The 17257-nt window shown below is 37.9% G+C and overlaps 1 protein-coding gene and 1 pseudogene across 1 annotated transcript; both read left to right on the top strand.

Moving 5' to 3' along the window:
- Positions 1-420: 420 nt before the first annotated feature.
- LOC143601144 (proline transporter 1-like) lies at positions 421-7745 on the top strand. Its single transcript, XM_077078629.1, has 5 exons — positions 421-727; positions 809-903; positions 987-1379; positions 1464-1679; positions 7013-7745. The coding sequence occupies exons 1-5, from the start codon at positions 580-582 to the stop codon at positions 7388-7390; spliced, it is 1230 nt and encodes a 409-aa protein (XP_076934744.1). The 5' UTR covers positions 421-579; the 3' UTR covers positions 7391-7745.
- Positions 7746-8286: 541 nt separating this feature from the next.
- Positions 8287-9175, top strand: LOC143601148 (syntaxin-81-like; annotated as a pseudogene).
- Positions 9176-17257: the final 8082 nt, after the last annotated feature.

Raw genomic sequence — 17257 nt, 5'->3', positions numbered from 1 at the left:
TCTCACACTTTAAATCTTGTAACCCAAACATGACCCTCCCGTTTAACCCATTTATCCAAATGGGTTGATGAGTAATACTCAATTTGTAAACGTGCTAATATGGTTGGTGGGTTGTTAAAAATGGGTTAGATGGATCGACTTGTTTAACTAAAGTTGGTTAAAGGTTAAAACATGCCAACCCAAGTTTTAAATGCTTTAGATATGCCAATCAAAAGCCTGACTGTTTTCATGTCATGTTGAAAATTTTCACCCCTACATATAAACATGGCAAAACCAGCGGGTTGTGTGAGGCCGGGTAACAGGAAAATTGGGTTCATGTCAAAACGTGTCATTTAGAAGGAAAGAAAAAAACGTCATTTTGGTTTGGGTCAAAATGGTTTCGGAAAAAATTGGGTTCATCCGTTATATTCTTTTAACGAGGAAAGTAGTGCATAATACATGGTATTATATTATTTTTTTTGGTTACTATGAATAGACTTATAACATTAATCACTTGATGCAGATTCATGGATTCAAGTAGGTTTAGTTCTTACAACGGGCGTCAACAGCACATATGTTCTGGGCTACCCGGGTGCAGTCATGGCCCCACTCGGTTGGGTAGGTGGGGTAGTCGGTTTAATCTTAGCAACCGCAATATCACTCTATGCAAATGCTCTTCTTGCAATGATTCACGAGCATGGTGGCAAAAGGCATATTAGATATAGAGATCTTGCAGGATTCATATATGGTAATAATCAACAAACCATTAAACAAAATAGTATGTCAGTTAATGTAGACAAAATGACCCTCCCTATTTTAACAATTTCAGGCCCGAAAGCTTATTCTCTTACATGGGTGTTGCAATATGTAAACCTCTTCATGATCAATGTCGGTTATGTCATTTTGGCTGGTCAGGCTCTTAAGGTACCAAATTGTTTTATAAGTGCCCAGTGAAAACTACTGAAATTTTTACCTCTAGATTATATCGTTGCGGTTTAATTTTGTAGGCCATTTATGTACTCTTCAGGGATGATGATGCAATGAAGCTTCCATATTTTATTGCAATGGCGGGCTTCGCTTGTGGCCTATTTGCAATATGCATCCCTCATCTTTCGGCTTTAAGAATTTGGCTTGGCTTTTCAACGTTTTTCAGTCTCGTGTATATTGCCATAGCAGTTGCATTGTCGCTTCGTGATGGTATATTTACTTATTCTATATCTATCACTTTCATTTGTGGGTCCCACTTTTTAAACCGAATATATATGTTATTTATAGGGACCAAGGCTCCACCTCGGGACTATAGTATTCCCGGGTCAGATTTAAGCAGGGTGTTCACAACTATTGGTGCTTCTGCGAGTGTTGTTTTTGCATTTAACACGGGAATGCTGCCAGAGATACAGGTTAGTATTTGGCCGGGCCGGGTTGGCACCAAAGGCGTTTTGGGACCAATATGGTTATTTTAGTGATGTTTTGTGGTTTTATAGGCAACAGTGAGACAGCCGGTTGTTGGGAATATGATGAAGGCGTTATACTTTCAATTTACAGTAGGCGTTGTGCCATTATATGCGGTTGCCTTTATTGGTTATTGGGCATATGGGAATGATGCAGATGCTTATTTGCTCAAAAGTGTTGATGCGCCGGTTTGGGTTATTTCGCTTGCTAATATTTCTGCCTTTTTCCAAACTGTCATAGCTTTGCATGTGAGAATTCTTTTCTACTTGTTTCATTTTCCATTTCCTATGATGCAAGTTTGCATATTTCCCTAAATGTTCAACCATTAAAATTCTCAAATCCAGCTTCCATATAAGGTTATCCGACTTTAATCCTCTTAAAGGCCACCTGCCCAACGCAAGTTGCGTTGTACCTAGGGGTGTAAATTGTTGGAATTATTTTGATCAGATCAAAGGAAGAAAATATAGAAACCAATTCAGGAGGATAAAGACCAAGAAAAGAAGATAATAGAACACTTATTTTTACTACATAAGCTCGTTTAATAAGCAAGCCCAGGGCCGAGCTTCATTTATTTAACTTAAATATGTTCGGGAGCTAAACAAGCCTATTATACATATAAGTTCTTTAATATATTTGTTAACTTATGATAAAATCAACCTTAATAGTTGAGTGATTGTATTCCACAATATATACACATATGGTTACATAAAACTCTCCACAAATCAAGGAAGAGTTGACAAAGTAAAAAGGAAATACAATACGTTACAAAAATAACTAAAAGTCCTATTTTACTCCAATACCCCCCTTCAATCGAAAGGGTGGAGGACCAACACGTAGCATTGTACGAAAAGCTTCAAACGGAGCGCGCGGAAGACTTTTTGTAAAGATGTCAGCCACCTGAAGATTTGTTGGAACAAAACGAGTATACAATCTACCCAAGGTGACCAATTCTTGAACAAAGTGATAGTCGAGATCAATGTGCTTAGCTCGCCTATGAGAAACTGGATTCTGAGTCATGAAAAGAGCACTCTTGTTATCACACAAGAGAGTTGGTCGATCAGGGGGTAAAGCATTCAGCTCCTTCAACAAATGCGTAATCCAAACTATTTTAGCAGCAGTGTTAGCCATGGCTCTATAATCCGATTCACAACTGGATCTAGAAACCGTCGGTTGTTTCTTTGCAATCCAAGAGACAAGATTTCCTCCAAGAAAGATAGAATAACCATAGGTGGACCGTCGTGTGTCTAGACAACGAGCCCAATCAGCATCAGAGTAACCAATCAAGGAGGATTGAGATGTTTAGTAAACATGAGGCCAAAAGAAAGAGTGCCTTTCACATACCGAAGTATACGCTTCACCTCTTGGAAATGATCAACTGTTGGAGCATGGAGAAATTGAGAAACCTGATTCACAACATAGGAAATATCAGGTCTCGTGATGGTTAAGTATTGCAGAGCCCCGACCAGTGATCGATAAAATGTAGGATCGGAGTAAGGATCACCATTTGACCGAAACGATTCAAGTGGAGGAAGTGGTGTAGCTATTGGTTTTGAATCGAGAAGCTCAGCACGTTTCAAGATATCCGTAGCATATTTTGCCTGAGTAAGGAAGAGACCCGTTTGAGTGTAAGCCACTTCAAGACCGAGAAAATAGTTTAGATCACCGAGATCTTTGGTGGCGAACTCCTCATTTAGCCGACGGATGAAAGCGCCGATAAGAGATTCATTTTACCTGTGAGAATCAGGTCATCTACATAAACTAACAGATACATAACACAACCATTCCTCTGGTAGATAAAAAGAGATGTATCGGCACGACTGCAATGAAAACCGAAGGTGGTGAGAAAGGAGCTCAATCGTTGAAACCATGCTCTAGGCGCTTGTTTGAGACCATAAATAGCCTTAGACAATTTACACACATGATTAGGAAATTTAGCATCAACGAAACCCGGGGGTTGCTCCATGAAAACAGTCTCGGTCAAGCTTCTATTTAAAAAAACATTTTTAACGTCAAGTTGATGCAGTTTCCAACTGTTCAGAACCGCAATGGATAGGACAATACGAACAGTAGAGGCTTTAACAACCGGACTAAACGTGTGAGAAAAATCAAGTCCCGGTATTTGAGTAAAACCTTGAGCTACTAAACGAGCTTTGTAACGTTCAATTGAACCGTCCGAATGATATTTAATCCGGTATACCCATTTGGAGCCAACCACATTTGTAGATGACAGGCGAGGAACAAGGGTCCAAGTCTGATTACGATGTAAAGCAAGTAACTCTTCATTCATGGCCTCAACCCATTTGGAGTCTTTAGAGGCCGATTTGAAACCACGGGGCTCAGTGATAGCTATTAAAGCCATATGCAACGGGTAGCATGACAACGAAGCCAAATCTGCAAAATTTTTGGGTTTGAAAATTCCAGATTTTGACCTGGTATTCATGGCATGAGTATTGTTGGTGGATACAATCGGATCTGAAATAGATGGATTTGGAAGTGGGCTGGATGATAATGGTGGGGTTGGAAGTGGGCTGGGTGATGATGGTGATGTTGGAAGTGGGTCAGGTGATGGTGTCGTAGGTGGGCTCGAAGAGGGTATTGGTGGTGGGTTTGGCGGATTGGAAAATGGACCGAGGGTGGGCTGAGTTGTATTAAAATGATCACGTAATGTACATGGATCAGTAGGTTTGGAATTTGGTGGGTTGGTGTTATTGGGCCTAGTTGGTGCGGGCTGTGGACGAAGTGTAGGGTCAGAAAATTCATCCAGAAAGGTGGTAATATCTTGGTGGAAAGATGTAGGCATATTTGCAACACCATTAAACGGGAAATTAGTCTCGTTGAACCGGGTGTGTCAAGTGATGTAAACCCGAGAAGACGAGGGATCAAGACACCGGTATCCTTTATATTGTGAGCTATAGCCGAGAAAGATACATGGGAGACTTCGAGGAGCGAGTTTGTGCTTTGAGTAGTCCCGTAAATAAGGAAAAACTTGGCACCCAAAGACACGAAAATTTGCATATTGTGGCTGTTGCTCAAATAAAACTTGGAAAGGAGACTTATTATCCAAAATAGAAGAAGGTAGCTGATTGATTATATAGGTAGCCGATTGAAAAGCTTCCACCCAAAATTGACGCGGAACGTGTGCATTAAACAACATGGCAAGACCCGTTTCAACAATATGCCTATGTTTTCGCTCCGCACGCCCATTTTGTTGAGGCGTGTACGGACAAGAAAACCCATGAAATGTTCCGTTGTCTTCAAAAATCTTACGAACTGTGTGATTAACAAACTCTGTTCCACCATCACTTTGAAAGATCTTGATTTTTCTCCCGCGTTGTGTTTGCACTAGATTGATGAAGATAGGTAAGACAGTGTAAAAACCCGTCTTAGTCTTTAGTGGATAAAACCACATAAACCTGGAATAGTCATCAATGAACACAACATAATACAAATAACCATCCTTTGACCTAATAGGAGATGGTCCCCACAAATCACAATGAATAAGATCCAACGGGTGCAAAGATCGTTTTAAATTGTCAACAAAAGAAAGTTTTTGACCCTTGGCCAATTGACAAGAAACACAAATGTTTGGTTTGGGCAAAACCGAAGTAACAGATATAGCCCCCAACTTATTTAAAATTGAAATAGAATCAAAAGAAACATGGCCCAAACGAGCATGCCAGAGTTCGTAAGAAGCACGATTAGCAACAGTTGCAACCAAGGCTTGAGGAATCTCTTTCAACACGTATAGGCCATTCTCACAAACACCTTTAGCTAGAACTCCTTTTGTTTTCCGATCCTGAATATGAAAGTAAGGTTGAGATAAAAGCACATCAACCGAATAATAAGATGTTAGTTTGCTGACCGACAATAGTTTCTTTGTCAAATTTGGAATGACCAAAACATCTTTTAATTTAATACGATCAGAAATAATCGAAGTACCCGTGTGAGTAATGGGAAGCGACATACCATTGCCAAAAACAACACCATGATTACCTTGATAAGGAGCGGATTGATGAAGAGAATCAAACTCAGGAGTCATGTGAGCTGTAGCACCCGAATCAACATTCCAGTCCGGTGTGTTGTTTGTAACGTGACACTGGGCATGAAAGGCTTTAGCCAAGGACTCATCAGAGGATGAGTGTTGCCTAGCATATTTGTAAAGATCCGGACACGAAGTTGCATAGTGACCATAGTTCTTGCATATTTGGCATAGGGGAGAACGTTTTTCAAATGAACGTCCACGACTATTTGAAGAACCCCCACGATCACCAGAATACCCCCCACGATGGTTGCTGCCCCGGTGATTGTTTGGCCGATTTCGAGAAGAAGAGGAGCCTCCCCGATTATGTTGAGCCGTGAAGGCAGCGGGGGATGAAGTACCCCCGTGAATGGTAGACAGATGTATCTCGTGACTCTCAGCTTGAGTTACGAGATCACGAAACTGAGGAGCGGGTCTGGTGGTCCGAATGGAGACCGAAAAATTTTCAAAAGCGGGACCAAGACCACAAAGATACCAGTGGAATTTATCCATCTCGAGCACCGGGTGACCAATGGCGGCTAACTGATCACAAATACCTTTGAACTTCCGACTATATTCGATGACAGATGAGTTACCCTTGGTGAGTTGGCGAAGAGTATCTCGAAGAGAATACATACGTTCCATTGAAGAGTTGCTAAAAGCCGACTCTAAAGCAAGCCAAATATTTCGAGCACCCGAGATTCCTAAGACCTCTGATGCAACCTCCTCTGTTAAAGATGCATTGAGAATGATTACTGCCTTTTGGTCTTTTGCTAACCAGGGGGACAGATCTGGATTAGAGACGATTTTGTTTTCCACAGTGATGGTGGAAGCCGGCTGGGCTGCAGTACCATCGACATGTCCAAGGAGATCTTGAAAGGCAAAGATGGGAAGCATGTGGTTTTTCCACACCAGGTAATTGGTAGGGGTAAGTTTGATTGTAACTAAATGGAGAAGGGTACTCATTGAGAGTGATGCCGAGTTAGTAATAACAGAGGAGGATTCGGCCATGATTGTGAGAAGTAAGGAAGAAGAAAGGCGGCAAGATTAGGGTTTGGTGAGGAAGAGGACCGAATTATATGGCTGATACCATGTTAACTTATGATAAAATCAACCTTAATAGTTGAGTGATTGTATTCCACAATATATACACGTATGGTTACATAAAACTCTCCACAAATCAAGGAAGAGTTGACAAAGTAAAAAGGAAATACAATACGTTACAAAAATAACTAAAAGTCCTATCTTACTCCAATAATATTAAATATGTGTTTACCTAATAATATGTATTATAGAATATAAAACTACAATAAAAATAATTAAAATGTGTATATTATGTGATATATACAATATTAAATTTATATTACTAGATTAATATATACCAAACTAGCTGAGCTCAAACTCTAAAAATAGAGCTCGAAAGGAGCCAAGCTCGGAGTTGGCTTAGCTCGTTTGCACCCCTAGTTGTACCTGGCAGCATTGATTAGGTGTGGTTGAGTAAGTTAATAGGTGACGGGGTCTCATGGTCACCTGGTTACTCATGTAGATTTTTGGTTTTTATAGATTTTTGCTAGTCCGATGTACGAGTATCTAGATACAAGATACGGAATTAAAGGAAGTGCGGTAGCGGTAAAAAACCTGTTATTCAGAGTGATGGTGAGAGGCGGTTACCTAGCGCTAACCACCTTACTAGCTGCAGCGTTACCGTTCATTGGAGACTTCATGAGCCTGACAGGAGCCATCAGCACCTTCCCACTTACATTCATACTTGCAAACCACATGTATTTGGTGGCTAAACGGGACAAGCTCACTTCCATGCAGAAATCATGGCATTGGCTCAATATTATTTTCTTTGGGTTAATGTCTGTTGCAGCTGCAGTTGCTGCTCTCAGGCTTATTGCTGTGGACTCCAAAAATTATAGTATCTTTGCTGATGTTTAGAATAGGTTTTGTATTATTATATCGGGATGTTTAAAAAGTCCCGTTTTAATTGTTCCGTGTTGTCATACTGAACACTGATTTAATTTATATAGTAATACACACGATTCAGTATCGTTTAGTTTATCAGAAAAGTTTAAGCCGTTGTTTTCCAACAATATGCTATGATATATCAATTTGCATAACATAGATTTGATAAGAAAATTTTGGTGGGACCATCTTTTGGTCAGGAACCATTGTTTTGAAAACAAGACAGGACCAGTTCGAGCACGAATCGATTCCCGTATCGGTTTAGCTTTTCCTGTTCTGTATTACTTTTCTTGAAAAGCTTATTTCGTGTTTAGATGATTAATTTTTAAAGGTGTATTACGTCTAGGGTGACGAACTTGTTTATGTTTGGATGATTGATGTTGGAAATTCTCTTTTTATAGTGTATTTGGTCTTACTTTTAATACTCATCATTAGTGAACTGGTACAACAGTCGATTTAATACCGACTGATTTTCAAAACATTACTAGTGACAAAACTACCATAAACACCACCATCAGTATGTTCATCTGGCTTTCTTTACTTAACTAACAAAAAAGGAAATCTGTTGAACAACTAATGCAAGAATAACTTAGTGTGTGTGTGTGTATATATATAATTCATGATCAGATATATTCATTTCATGATGGAGTTATATATTGAGTTTTGTCGTCAAACTTTGCAAACTGAAAGTTTAAATATATGTATTGCACAATTACAGAAAGTTCATCTGAAATTGCAATATGATCATTTTCAAGTTATCAAATGAGTCTAATTATGAGAACTCTTATTATGTTTCTACAAGATGAAAATTTAGTAATTCACCAATTACACATTGACTGGAATAGATATGCCTTTTTATTATTTCAGAAATGAGAGCCAGTCGATGTCAACGAACGTCTAAGATTAGTGAGCGGAGTGAAGACTTTAGGATGCAGTCAACAGAGGGGCTTTGTCTTTGTTCAACGAGGCTTGTTTTCATTTGTAAATTGGTATACCAATATTATCAAACCGACCTGTGGTACATTGATGCTCACTGTAGCACAGAAGAAGAGAAGGACAACAATGAACATGAAGTAAGATTTAAATTATAACTGTAATAATATTTTTTAACCATTACTATCTTGTGCAGGTCAGAATTTTTGTCAAAGCCTGTAAAGAACATATTGACATTCTCAAAACTAGCATAAGTAGTGATTCAAAATCTGATACTATTGCACACAAACATGGAGTGGTATGTTTAAAAATTATTAAAGAAACAAAAAATATAATCATAGAATATATTCTTTATATATTGTTGAAGTGTTTATTACAACTATTTGTTCTGATTCAAGATTTGGATATTAAGTGAAAAGCTTCATTCAGTCACATCATAGTTTGATCAACTCAGAGCTGCAAGATTTCAAGATTCTATTAATCCAGCTATGCCTAGAAGAAAACGAGATCCCGTGAAAACAAGTTCAGAGACTGGTCAAATCCAACCCCGAACCCAAGAAAATCCGGCAGCAAGTTTTAGATGATGAAACACGCGCCCTTAAGGTATTTTATCATCAATATGGTTTTTTTATAAATCCTGAAATTAGTAACCATTATGGTGGTTGATGGTTGAGCAACTTAACTTGGTTCAGGTAGATCAGTCGAGTCATGTAGCCGTGGCCAACGACACCCTAAGCTAAAATGGTGGAGATATTAGCATGAAATCATCTCTTGTAAACTCTTGTATTGCAACAGGCTCAACATATGGAGTATCTGTATGAGTAGCATGCTATATATCTTTTGGAGATTATCTACTTTCTAAAATTGTATAGGCTGTTGAGCAACTAAGATTGTAGAGATGGGTAACATGCTTTGGCCTTTTCTAGTTGTGCATTTGTGCTAACATGCTCTACTCTTTTTCTTGACCGGTATAGTTGATTAAAAGATTAATTAACTTACTTTTTTTTCAAGTTAGATGAGTGAACTAGATCAAAGCAAGCAATACTTTTAATATGACTTTTTGGGAAAATTAGATGAGAGAACTTTTGTAACACCTCATCGAGGAATATGAGTCCAAAGGGGGGTTGTTTGTAACACCCTTGGCAAACACAACATCATCCCATTCTTAGGCAAATCCCACATCGGCCGTGGACAAGAGAGATCCTTGGTTCATAAGTATATGTCTTGCCTCTTCAATCACCAACGCGTTTTGGGCTTAGTTGGCTGTGGAGCACATGAAAACTCCACGGTTAAGCGTGCTTAGGTGGAAGTAGTACTAGGATGGGTGACCTCCTGGGAAGTCTCCATCTGGGCAACCAAAAACAAATCCGTGAGCTCTTCATGGGCAGAGCGGACAATATTGGTGGTGCAAGGGGCCGGGTGTTACAACTTTGCTTTATTACAGATATCACAAGCATCATTCTTAAAATTCAAACAACTATTACTGAAAAAACCAATCCTACACAACTTTCATATGAAGCATGACCTAATATTTTATGCCAAATGTCTACATCCGTTTTTGACATCATAACTTTCCTTTCTCTAACCACCATCCCCATACAATAAAGACCATTCACAAGTATACCCACTCCAATAATTTTCTTCAAATACAAGGCTTGTGTTGGAACCCTATGTGAATTTATTATATGTATGAGAGTTCAAGATCAAACTTTAGAAAGAATGGTGATCAAGAGTAGTATTAAATTGGTTCTATGAATCTACCTCACAATATTATCTCTACCTCCTTTATATAGGAGATGAGTTAACCCCTTTTTAACCTATGTACATTTCTTACTCTGACTCTTTACCCTTTCCCCACCGGTTTCTTTCTTTCCCCGCCGAAGTTCCAGCCTGCTCTCTTTTGTCAGTCATGCCATGCTCAAAATCTTGAGACATGCGTGTCTTGGGCCCTTCCCAAAGTCAGGTGCATAGTAGCCTTGAGATTCCTTCCCCTGGACCTATTCTTGGGTGATCTTCTTATCCTTATATTTACTATTAAGCCTTCTTCCTTGGGCAGCTATTAACTCTCTCTACTTAATGGGTTGTGGGCCACCTTGGGGAGCCCAACTTTGAGGTAGGCTCTTCAGCTTGGATGCAACAAAAATCCGAGGACAAACTAAAAACACATTATGCTAATCTACCAACTAAATGCAAGTTGCAATTAAAATTAGGTATGTATAAAACTCTTGTGACTTTTGTTTGATTGGTTAGAATGATTTCACTTGTGGCCTTAATGGAAATATTATCACCATTTGGAATCATAATGGGTGCTTCATTGATGCAGTAAGTGTGTTTTTCAAGTAAGTTTAACATGCTGACTTTGTGTTCCGTTGATTCAGAATCAATGATTAGCTTCTGAGTTGGCATTCCCATATGTGAAGTGGCTGATGAGAGTTTGATATTGCGTCTCGTTTAAACCTCCAACAGTGGCGTTTTGCTCTGTATCAACCTACCCTGCCCTTTGTTTCCCCTTTTTGTGTTTCGCTTTGCCAAGCCACCAATCAGGATATCCAATTCTTTGAAAGCATGAATCCCGGTTATGCTCAGTTTTCCGACAGTGTACACAAAGGTCTGATTCTACGTTACTTACACTATGTTCCAGAGTTTCATTTAGGAAGAGAAAGGAAAAGAAAGTGGAAAGAATTAGGAAAGAATAGTGTTCCATAGATGTTTTTAAGGAAGGAATCAAGGAGAAAAGAGAAGAAATAGATGAAAACTGATGTCAAATTCTTTCCTTCCAAATTGGAAAGAATAGGAGGGAAAGGAAAACTGATTATTCTAATCAAACTCATTTTACCATCATGCCCTCACCTTATTGTATCAGGTCATAGCTTTCATTTTTCATTTGAAGCAATAGACAATAATGTTATGCACCAAAAGAACTTTGAATCTTTGTTTGTTGCACATACTTTCTATTGATCAAGACATGCGAAATTCGTTATAGATTTTCTTTAAAGTATATAAAAATAATTAAAACCTTATATAAGTTGATTAATTGTTAATAAACGAGCCGAGCTTTAGCTTGAAAAAACAACTCACGAGCTGAGCTCGAGCTTTTAAAAAGTTACTCGAAACTGCCAAGCTCAAGCTCAACCTCTCGTAAGTCAAAACAAGTTGGGCTAGAGATCGGCTCGTTTACACCCCTGGTGACATTAACCAAAGTTGATTTTATAGATGGTCTGCAAGTGACTGATTACAATTTACATCAAAATGCCTAACATGAAAACACACGCATTTTTTTGTGTACTGCCTTAAGTGTTGAGTTGTTTTCTTCTACAAACAGACTCTCAAAACTCAATCCAATGTTATGCATAATCTTAATAAGATCTTGGAATCATTGTCAGTATCACATTATTCAATTTTTAATAGTAAATAATCAAGTCCAGTAATCATGGATTGCTTGGGTGTAATGGAGAATGGAAGTAATGTATTTTTTTTTAAATTTTACCTATAAAGGTATTATGGTAAAATTGTAGTTTTCTTTTCTTTTCCTCTCAACTAAGAAACACATAAAATGTTTACTTTCTTTTCCTTTCCATTAAACTTGGGAACACAAAATAATATCACTTGTTTTCCTTTCTTTTCTTTTCTTTTTTCCTTTCCTTTCCTTTCTTTTCTCTATTTAAATGAAAATCGAGAACAGCGTGTTATTGTCTTTTGTTCTAGTTTTTGTTTTCTATTGACGGAACCATCCATCACGTTTCCCTAGTAACTTGTCTAAAACTCGACGACTTCGTTTTATGATCGTTTAGTTGAAACATGAATATTGTAGGGTGAACTCGGGTCAATGACCTTCTGATCAAGTGAGCTGTTAGGGTTGGTTTCTTCATCATTGTTCATATCGTCTTCTTCCTTTTAGCCCTTAGGGTTTGTGTTTGAGAACACCTGCTCTGATGCAATATGAAAAATCAGAGAATATTTTATTATTATTATTGATTCTCGATATTTCGTTTACAAAGCATATATATATGAGAAACAGGAATAACCTACTGATTGGAACTCAGAACATATGAGACAATCTTGTATTAAAACTCGAAAACCAATATAAATACAGTCCATGACCCGTCGTCGGGTATCGGGCATACCCGTTAGTGTTTTTTTAAAAATACTCATCTGGTATACCCGGCACAAAACCCACCTCATGTTTTGACAATACATGGTGTGAATCAAGCATGTAGATACACAAACATGAAATAACAAGAAATCTTATACTTGCCGAGTGATAGCTTTTGATAAAATTCACCGTGTGTATCTTTGCTTATTCACATGGTATACACAATTACAACAAAAATATAGGAGACATACAAGGAAGGTATTGTTAAACTTTGTGTAAGGCCCTGTTCTATTATTAGTCTTTTGTAATTACTTGTACCGTAAACGTTGTATCTTATTTAGCTTGTCGGTTCGTTTCTTGTATGTTTGGGACAAAGGCTATGTAAACAAAAGCCCATTGGGACGTGAATAATATTAGAATGGTGCATGGAGCTTGCACTATAAAAGGAGCAAGCCTCCATGCATAACACAACCTTTTTGACAATATCTTATCCGTTCACAATATCTTATCCATTCACCAACTCCTCTCTCCCTCTCACTTTCTACTTCGGGTAATAAGTAACCCAAATAAGATCCAAGATCCCGGTTCCTTACTAGTTATTTCCACTAGCTAGTGTTGAGATTGATCCAAGTAAACTAGTTGTTTGTTGCTTGACCCATCCATAGGACCTGAAATTGGTATCAGAGCTTTCGGGCTCTACTAGTTGTGGATCAAGGGTCACAACCTTGGATTCTGGTCTTGTTTGTGTGTTAACGACGTGTATTCAAGAGTTCGTGTGGGTATACAGGTTCATACTTGGTTAGTGGTGTTAAAAGTTGTTAAAGTTCAAGATTTAAGTGCTTAAAGTCTACAAAATGAATGGTTCTTAGATATACAAAGTGTTGAAGTGTTTCATTCGAGTTTCCAAAAGAAGAAAGGTGTGAAAAGAAGTGATAAAGTACAATCCGTACTTTCCCCAAAAGGAATTCAAATCGCATACCAAAAAGCATTCAAATCAAATACCACAAACTATTCGAATCGAAAATACCAATACATTCGAATCGAATTTCTAAAACCATTCTAATCGAATTTCTATTCTATTACTTTCAAAATTCAATTTGATTGATTTTCCATTCGATTCATTTATACCTATTTGATTCGAATCTTTTCAAAATTCGGTTGGTTTAGACTTGTAACTTCATACAAAATTTGTTTTGTAATCTGTTTGAATTCAAGACCTGATTTGAACAATGATGACTGAAACTGAGGAGATAAAGAACTTTATAATTTTTGAAAATGAGGCTGGAACTACAAATAAGTCTCCTAAACTGCTAAAATGGGACAATGCCTTTGAAGAATTCAAATTGCGTTTCAAGAACTACATTAGAATCACTAATTATTCTCTTCTTAGACCTATTGAGACTAGTCGCTACATTCATATGACTACTACTCCTGATGGACAAGTTCCCAAGCCCGTGGCATCCTATAATGATGAAGCTAGGAAAATGTTAAATGATTATCAAATGGCCTATTGTGTTCTTAGTGTGTGTCTTTCACTAGAGATTGCTCAAACTTTGAGGGATCACACCACTGCTAAAGGCTTATGGGATGCTTTAGTGAACAAGTTTGAAGGAAATACTGATATGAGGAATAGTAGGAAAGCCATGTTGAAGGGCGAGTTCAACATGTTTAACCATGTGCAAGGAGAAACAATTGCAAATCTCATTCATAGGTTTGAAATGTTGATCACCAAGAAGTGCAGGAATTGATTACAATCAAATTAAAATCAATGACAAATTGTTGAACTCCTTACCATATACTTGGAACAGCAGTGTGGTCACTATTAAGAGAACAATAAACCTTCCAATCACTCCTCTCTCAAAGTTGACATCCATCATCAAGTCATTTGAGATGGATGACAAACTCAGAATGGGTAACCACATAAGTTCTCTGAATCATGCGGAATATCTATTGGGTCTGGAGTCAGCATAACTTTTCTAAGCCAAGCACACCCCCATAGTTAATGCAATTAATGGGGTTAATATGTTTCCACTCAACAAACTCAAAACTTAGCATTCAAGACTGCTGCAAGTCTACAAGCACCATCAAGCTCAAGATCATTTCAAGATGCGGTTGATAAAGCTGTTGAGCAAGCTTTGAAAGCTCATGGAATCAAGAACCTGCAAGCAACCCATCCTACTCAGCTCCTCAAGTTGATGATTCACATGTGGCACTGTTTCATGCCTTCATGGCAAGCCACGAGGAGTTACTATAAGGAAAGCTGCTACCTTCTTCATTTCAACAAGGAGACATTCCCAAGATCAACAGAAGGGATCTCAAAAAGATGGACATCAAGTATCAGACGACCATGGTTGTTCACAGAGCCTCGAACTTCATGAAGAAATATGGCAAGAACAGTTTTAGAGACTCTGATGGTAATGAAATTGGGTTTGACAAGGATAAGCTCAAATGCTGCAACTGCAATGCGACTGGGCACTTCGCAAGGGAATGAACCAATCCACCCAAGGCTTCAAATAAAATCAAGATCACTGAGATGTCTGACAATGCAAGTGGGATAAAAAGTGACAAACGGCCTAAGCACAACTCATAATCAAAACCAAGAATTCCAAGAATTAGTCAAGACAACACTTCTAAAGGGAATTCTGGGCCCGGCTCGAAGGCCATGATCACTTGGTCAGCAGAAGGATTCAAGCCAGATTGGGAAGATGACCAATTTATGGAGCTGATCAACCCTCTGACCTTTTTCAGGATGTCATTTGTGAATGAAGGTAATCTCTCATCAAGCTCTGCTGCCGAGGTACATCAAACCATCTCAGACATTCCCAAGGTACACAAACTTTGCACTCCAGCTTGTATTGATAAGATTAAGAACTATAGAACTCATAATGCTGCTTTAGTTGATGAAATTCTTGTCCTTAGATGTCAGAATGATGATTACAAGAAGGCTGAAAAGATCATTACCACTAGGATTAAAACTCACAATAATGATATGGCTAAACTAAATGAAAAATTGTTTCAGTCTGATAAACTAGCTGAGCATCATGACAAACATGTTGTAGAGTTAAATGCTAAAACTGAGAAGCTAGAGTTAGACTAAGCACAAAGAAAAATAGTCGTAGAAAGATTTGAGTTAGCCTCTGATAAGTTAAATGGAATCATTAGGGCACATATTGGGGTGAAACAAAAGACATGTATAGGCTATGATAATACAGCTGTTCCACCTCCTTTTAATGAGAATTATACTAGCCCACCTCAATTTGGTTTTAATGCCCCACCAGAGGATGAAATGGTCTATGGTATTAAAACCAAAGACATTTGTTCCTCCTGTCTCCAAAATTGTTGATCCCATTTCTTCATCAGTTAGTTCTAATGGTAGTTCATTTTCTTTAGCAGATCGTGTAGAAGAAAGTGAATGTGTGAAAAAGGACATGGGTTATGGAGAGAAAATGGTTTTAAATTCACTTTTTTATTCAATTGTGAATTCAAAACAATCATTTGATAACGTGGTCTGTAATAATGAAACAGTCAAAAAACATTTTAAATGATCATGTATTGTGTGAGAGTGTTGATGTTGGCACCTCTCTCAATGATTTGAATGAAAATGATTTTTCTGTTTCCAATAGTGATTGTGAAACCATGTATGATGTAACTTTCACTAAAACAAATATGCATGAAAATGTAGTTGATGAGACAAACGTAACTAGTTGTTCATCAAAAGATTTTAAATTGAGGGAGACTGTAATAAAATAAATAGTTTTGAACATGAAAAGGCTAGCGCATCAAGTAAATATATTCCACCTCACAAAAACTCTTTCTTTCAATTCAATAATCAATATGCACATCCTCACTTATACAATCACTTTGATAACAACTACTATGGTTATTATCAACAAGATTATGTTAATTCATTCTACTCAAATGTTTTTGATGATCGAGGTTACAGATCAGATAACCTACATGTTCCTTTCCAAACATTACCTTTTTCACCACACCATGAAGTCATAGTTCTGATGAGTTCTGTAGGGACTCTAGAAGAAAGTGTTGTTTCATTTGTGGTACCCATCTCACCTTGAAAGACATTGCAAGAACTGGCATCGACAACAAAAGGAAATGAACAATCAGTCTAATAAATTCCGTTCTAAAGCTACACCAAGCCCAAGAACAAGAACATATCAATCTGACCAGTGAAATGGATATGAGATCCAAACACAGTATGAGAACCAAAAAGCCTTTTTGGATAACCAAGAAGGAAATATCAAAAAGGGGTTCTAAGACTGAAAAGTCAAAGAACCCACCAAAAAGAAATGTGAAAAGAAGTCCAAAGATTGAAAGATATGAGGATTTTATTTTGAAATCAAGAAGAAGACGGTTCAAAAGTCTTCTAAAACCAAGAAACATGCATCTGCATGGGTTTCTAAGGACTGTTCTTCTGATTCTGACACACCTCAGCACTTCATAACCCATGAAAAGAAAATAAAATTTGGTAACTTTGTGGTTGACATTCCCGAGACAACTAAGTCTCGAAAACCCATGTCTAATTAATTGCTAATGTGTGTAGGGTCATCTAGAAGGGCTGTCAACAGTATTTGGTATTTAGACAGTGGCGCACCCGACATATGATCGAAGACGAATCCTTGTTATTTGATGCTAAACCATTCGATGGAGGATTCGAGTCTTTCGGAAGGGACATGGGAGGACAAACTTCTGGAAATGGAAAATGTTTCATATAGTACTTTTTGCTTCATCGACATTAAACTTGTTCAAATGGATCAACCGCAACTTGTCGAGCGTTTCTCAAACTCACCTCATCCAAC

This window comes from Bidens hawaiensis, unplaced genomic scaffold (assembly GCF_021521415.1).
Source record: "Bidens hawaiensis isolate Kalapana, Puna unplaced genomic scaffold, B.hawaiensis_p1.1 tig00055758_1, whole genome shotgun sequence".
Lineage (NCBI taxonomy): Eukaryota > Viridiplantae > Streptophyta > Magnoliopsida > Asterales > Asteraceae > Bidens > Bidens hawaiensis.
The sequence above is the reverse complement of the archived record's forward strand: the minus strand, read 5'-3'. Positions and strand labels throughout refer to the sequence as shown.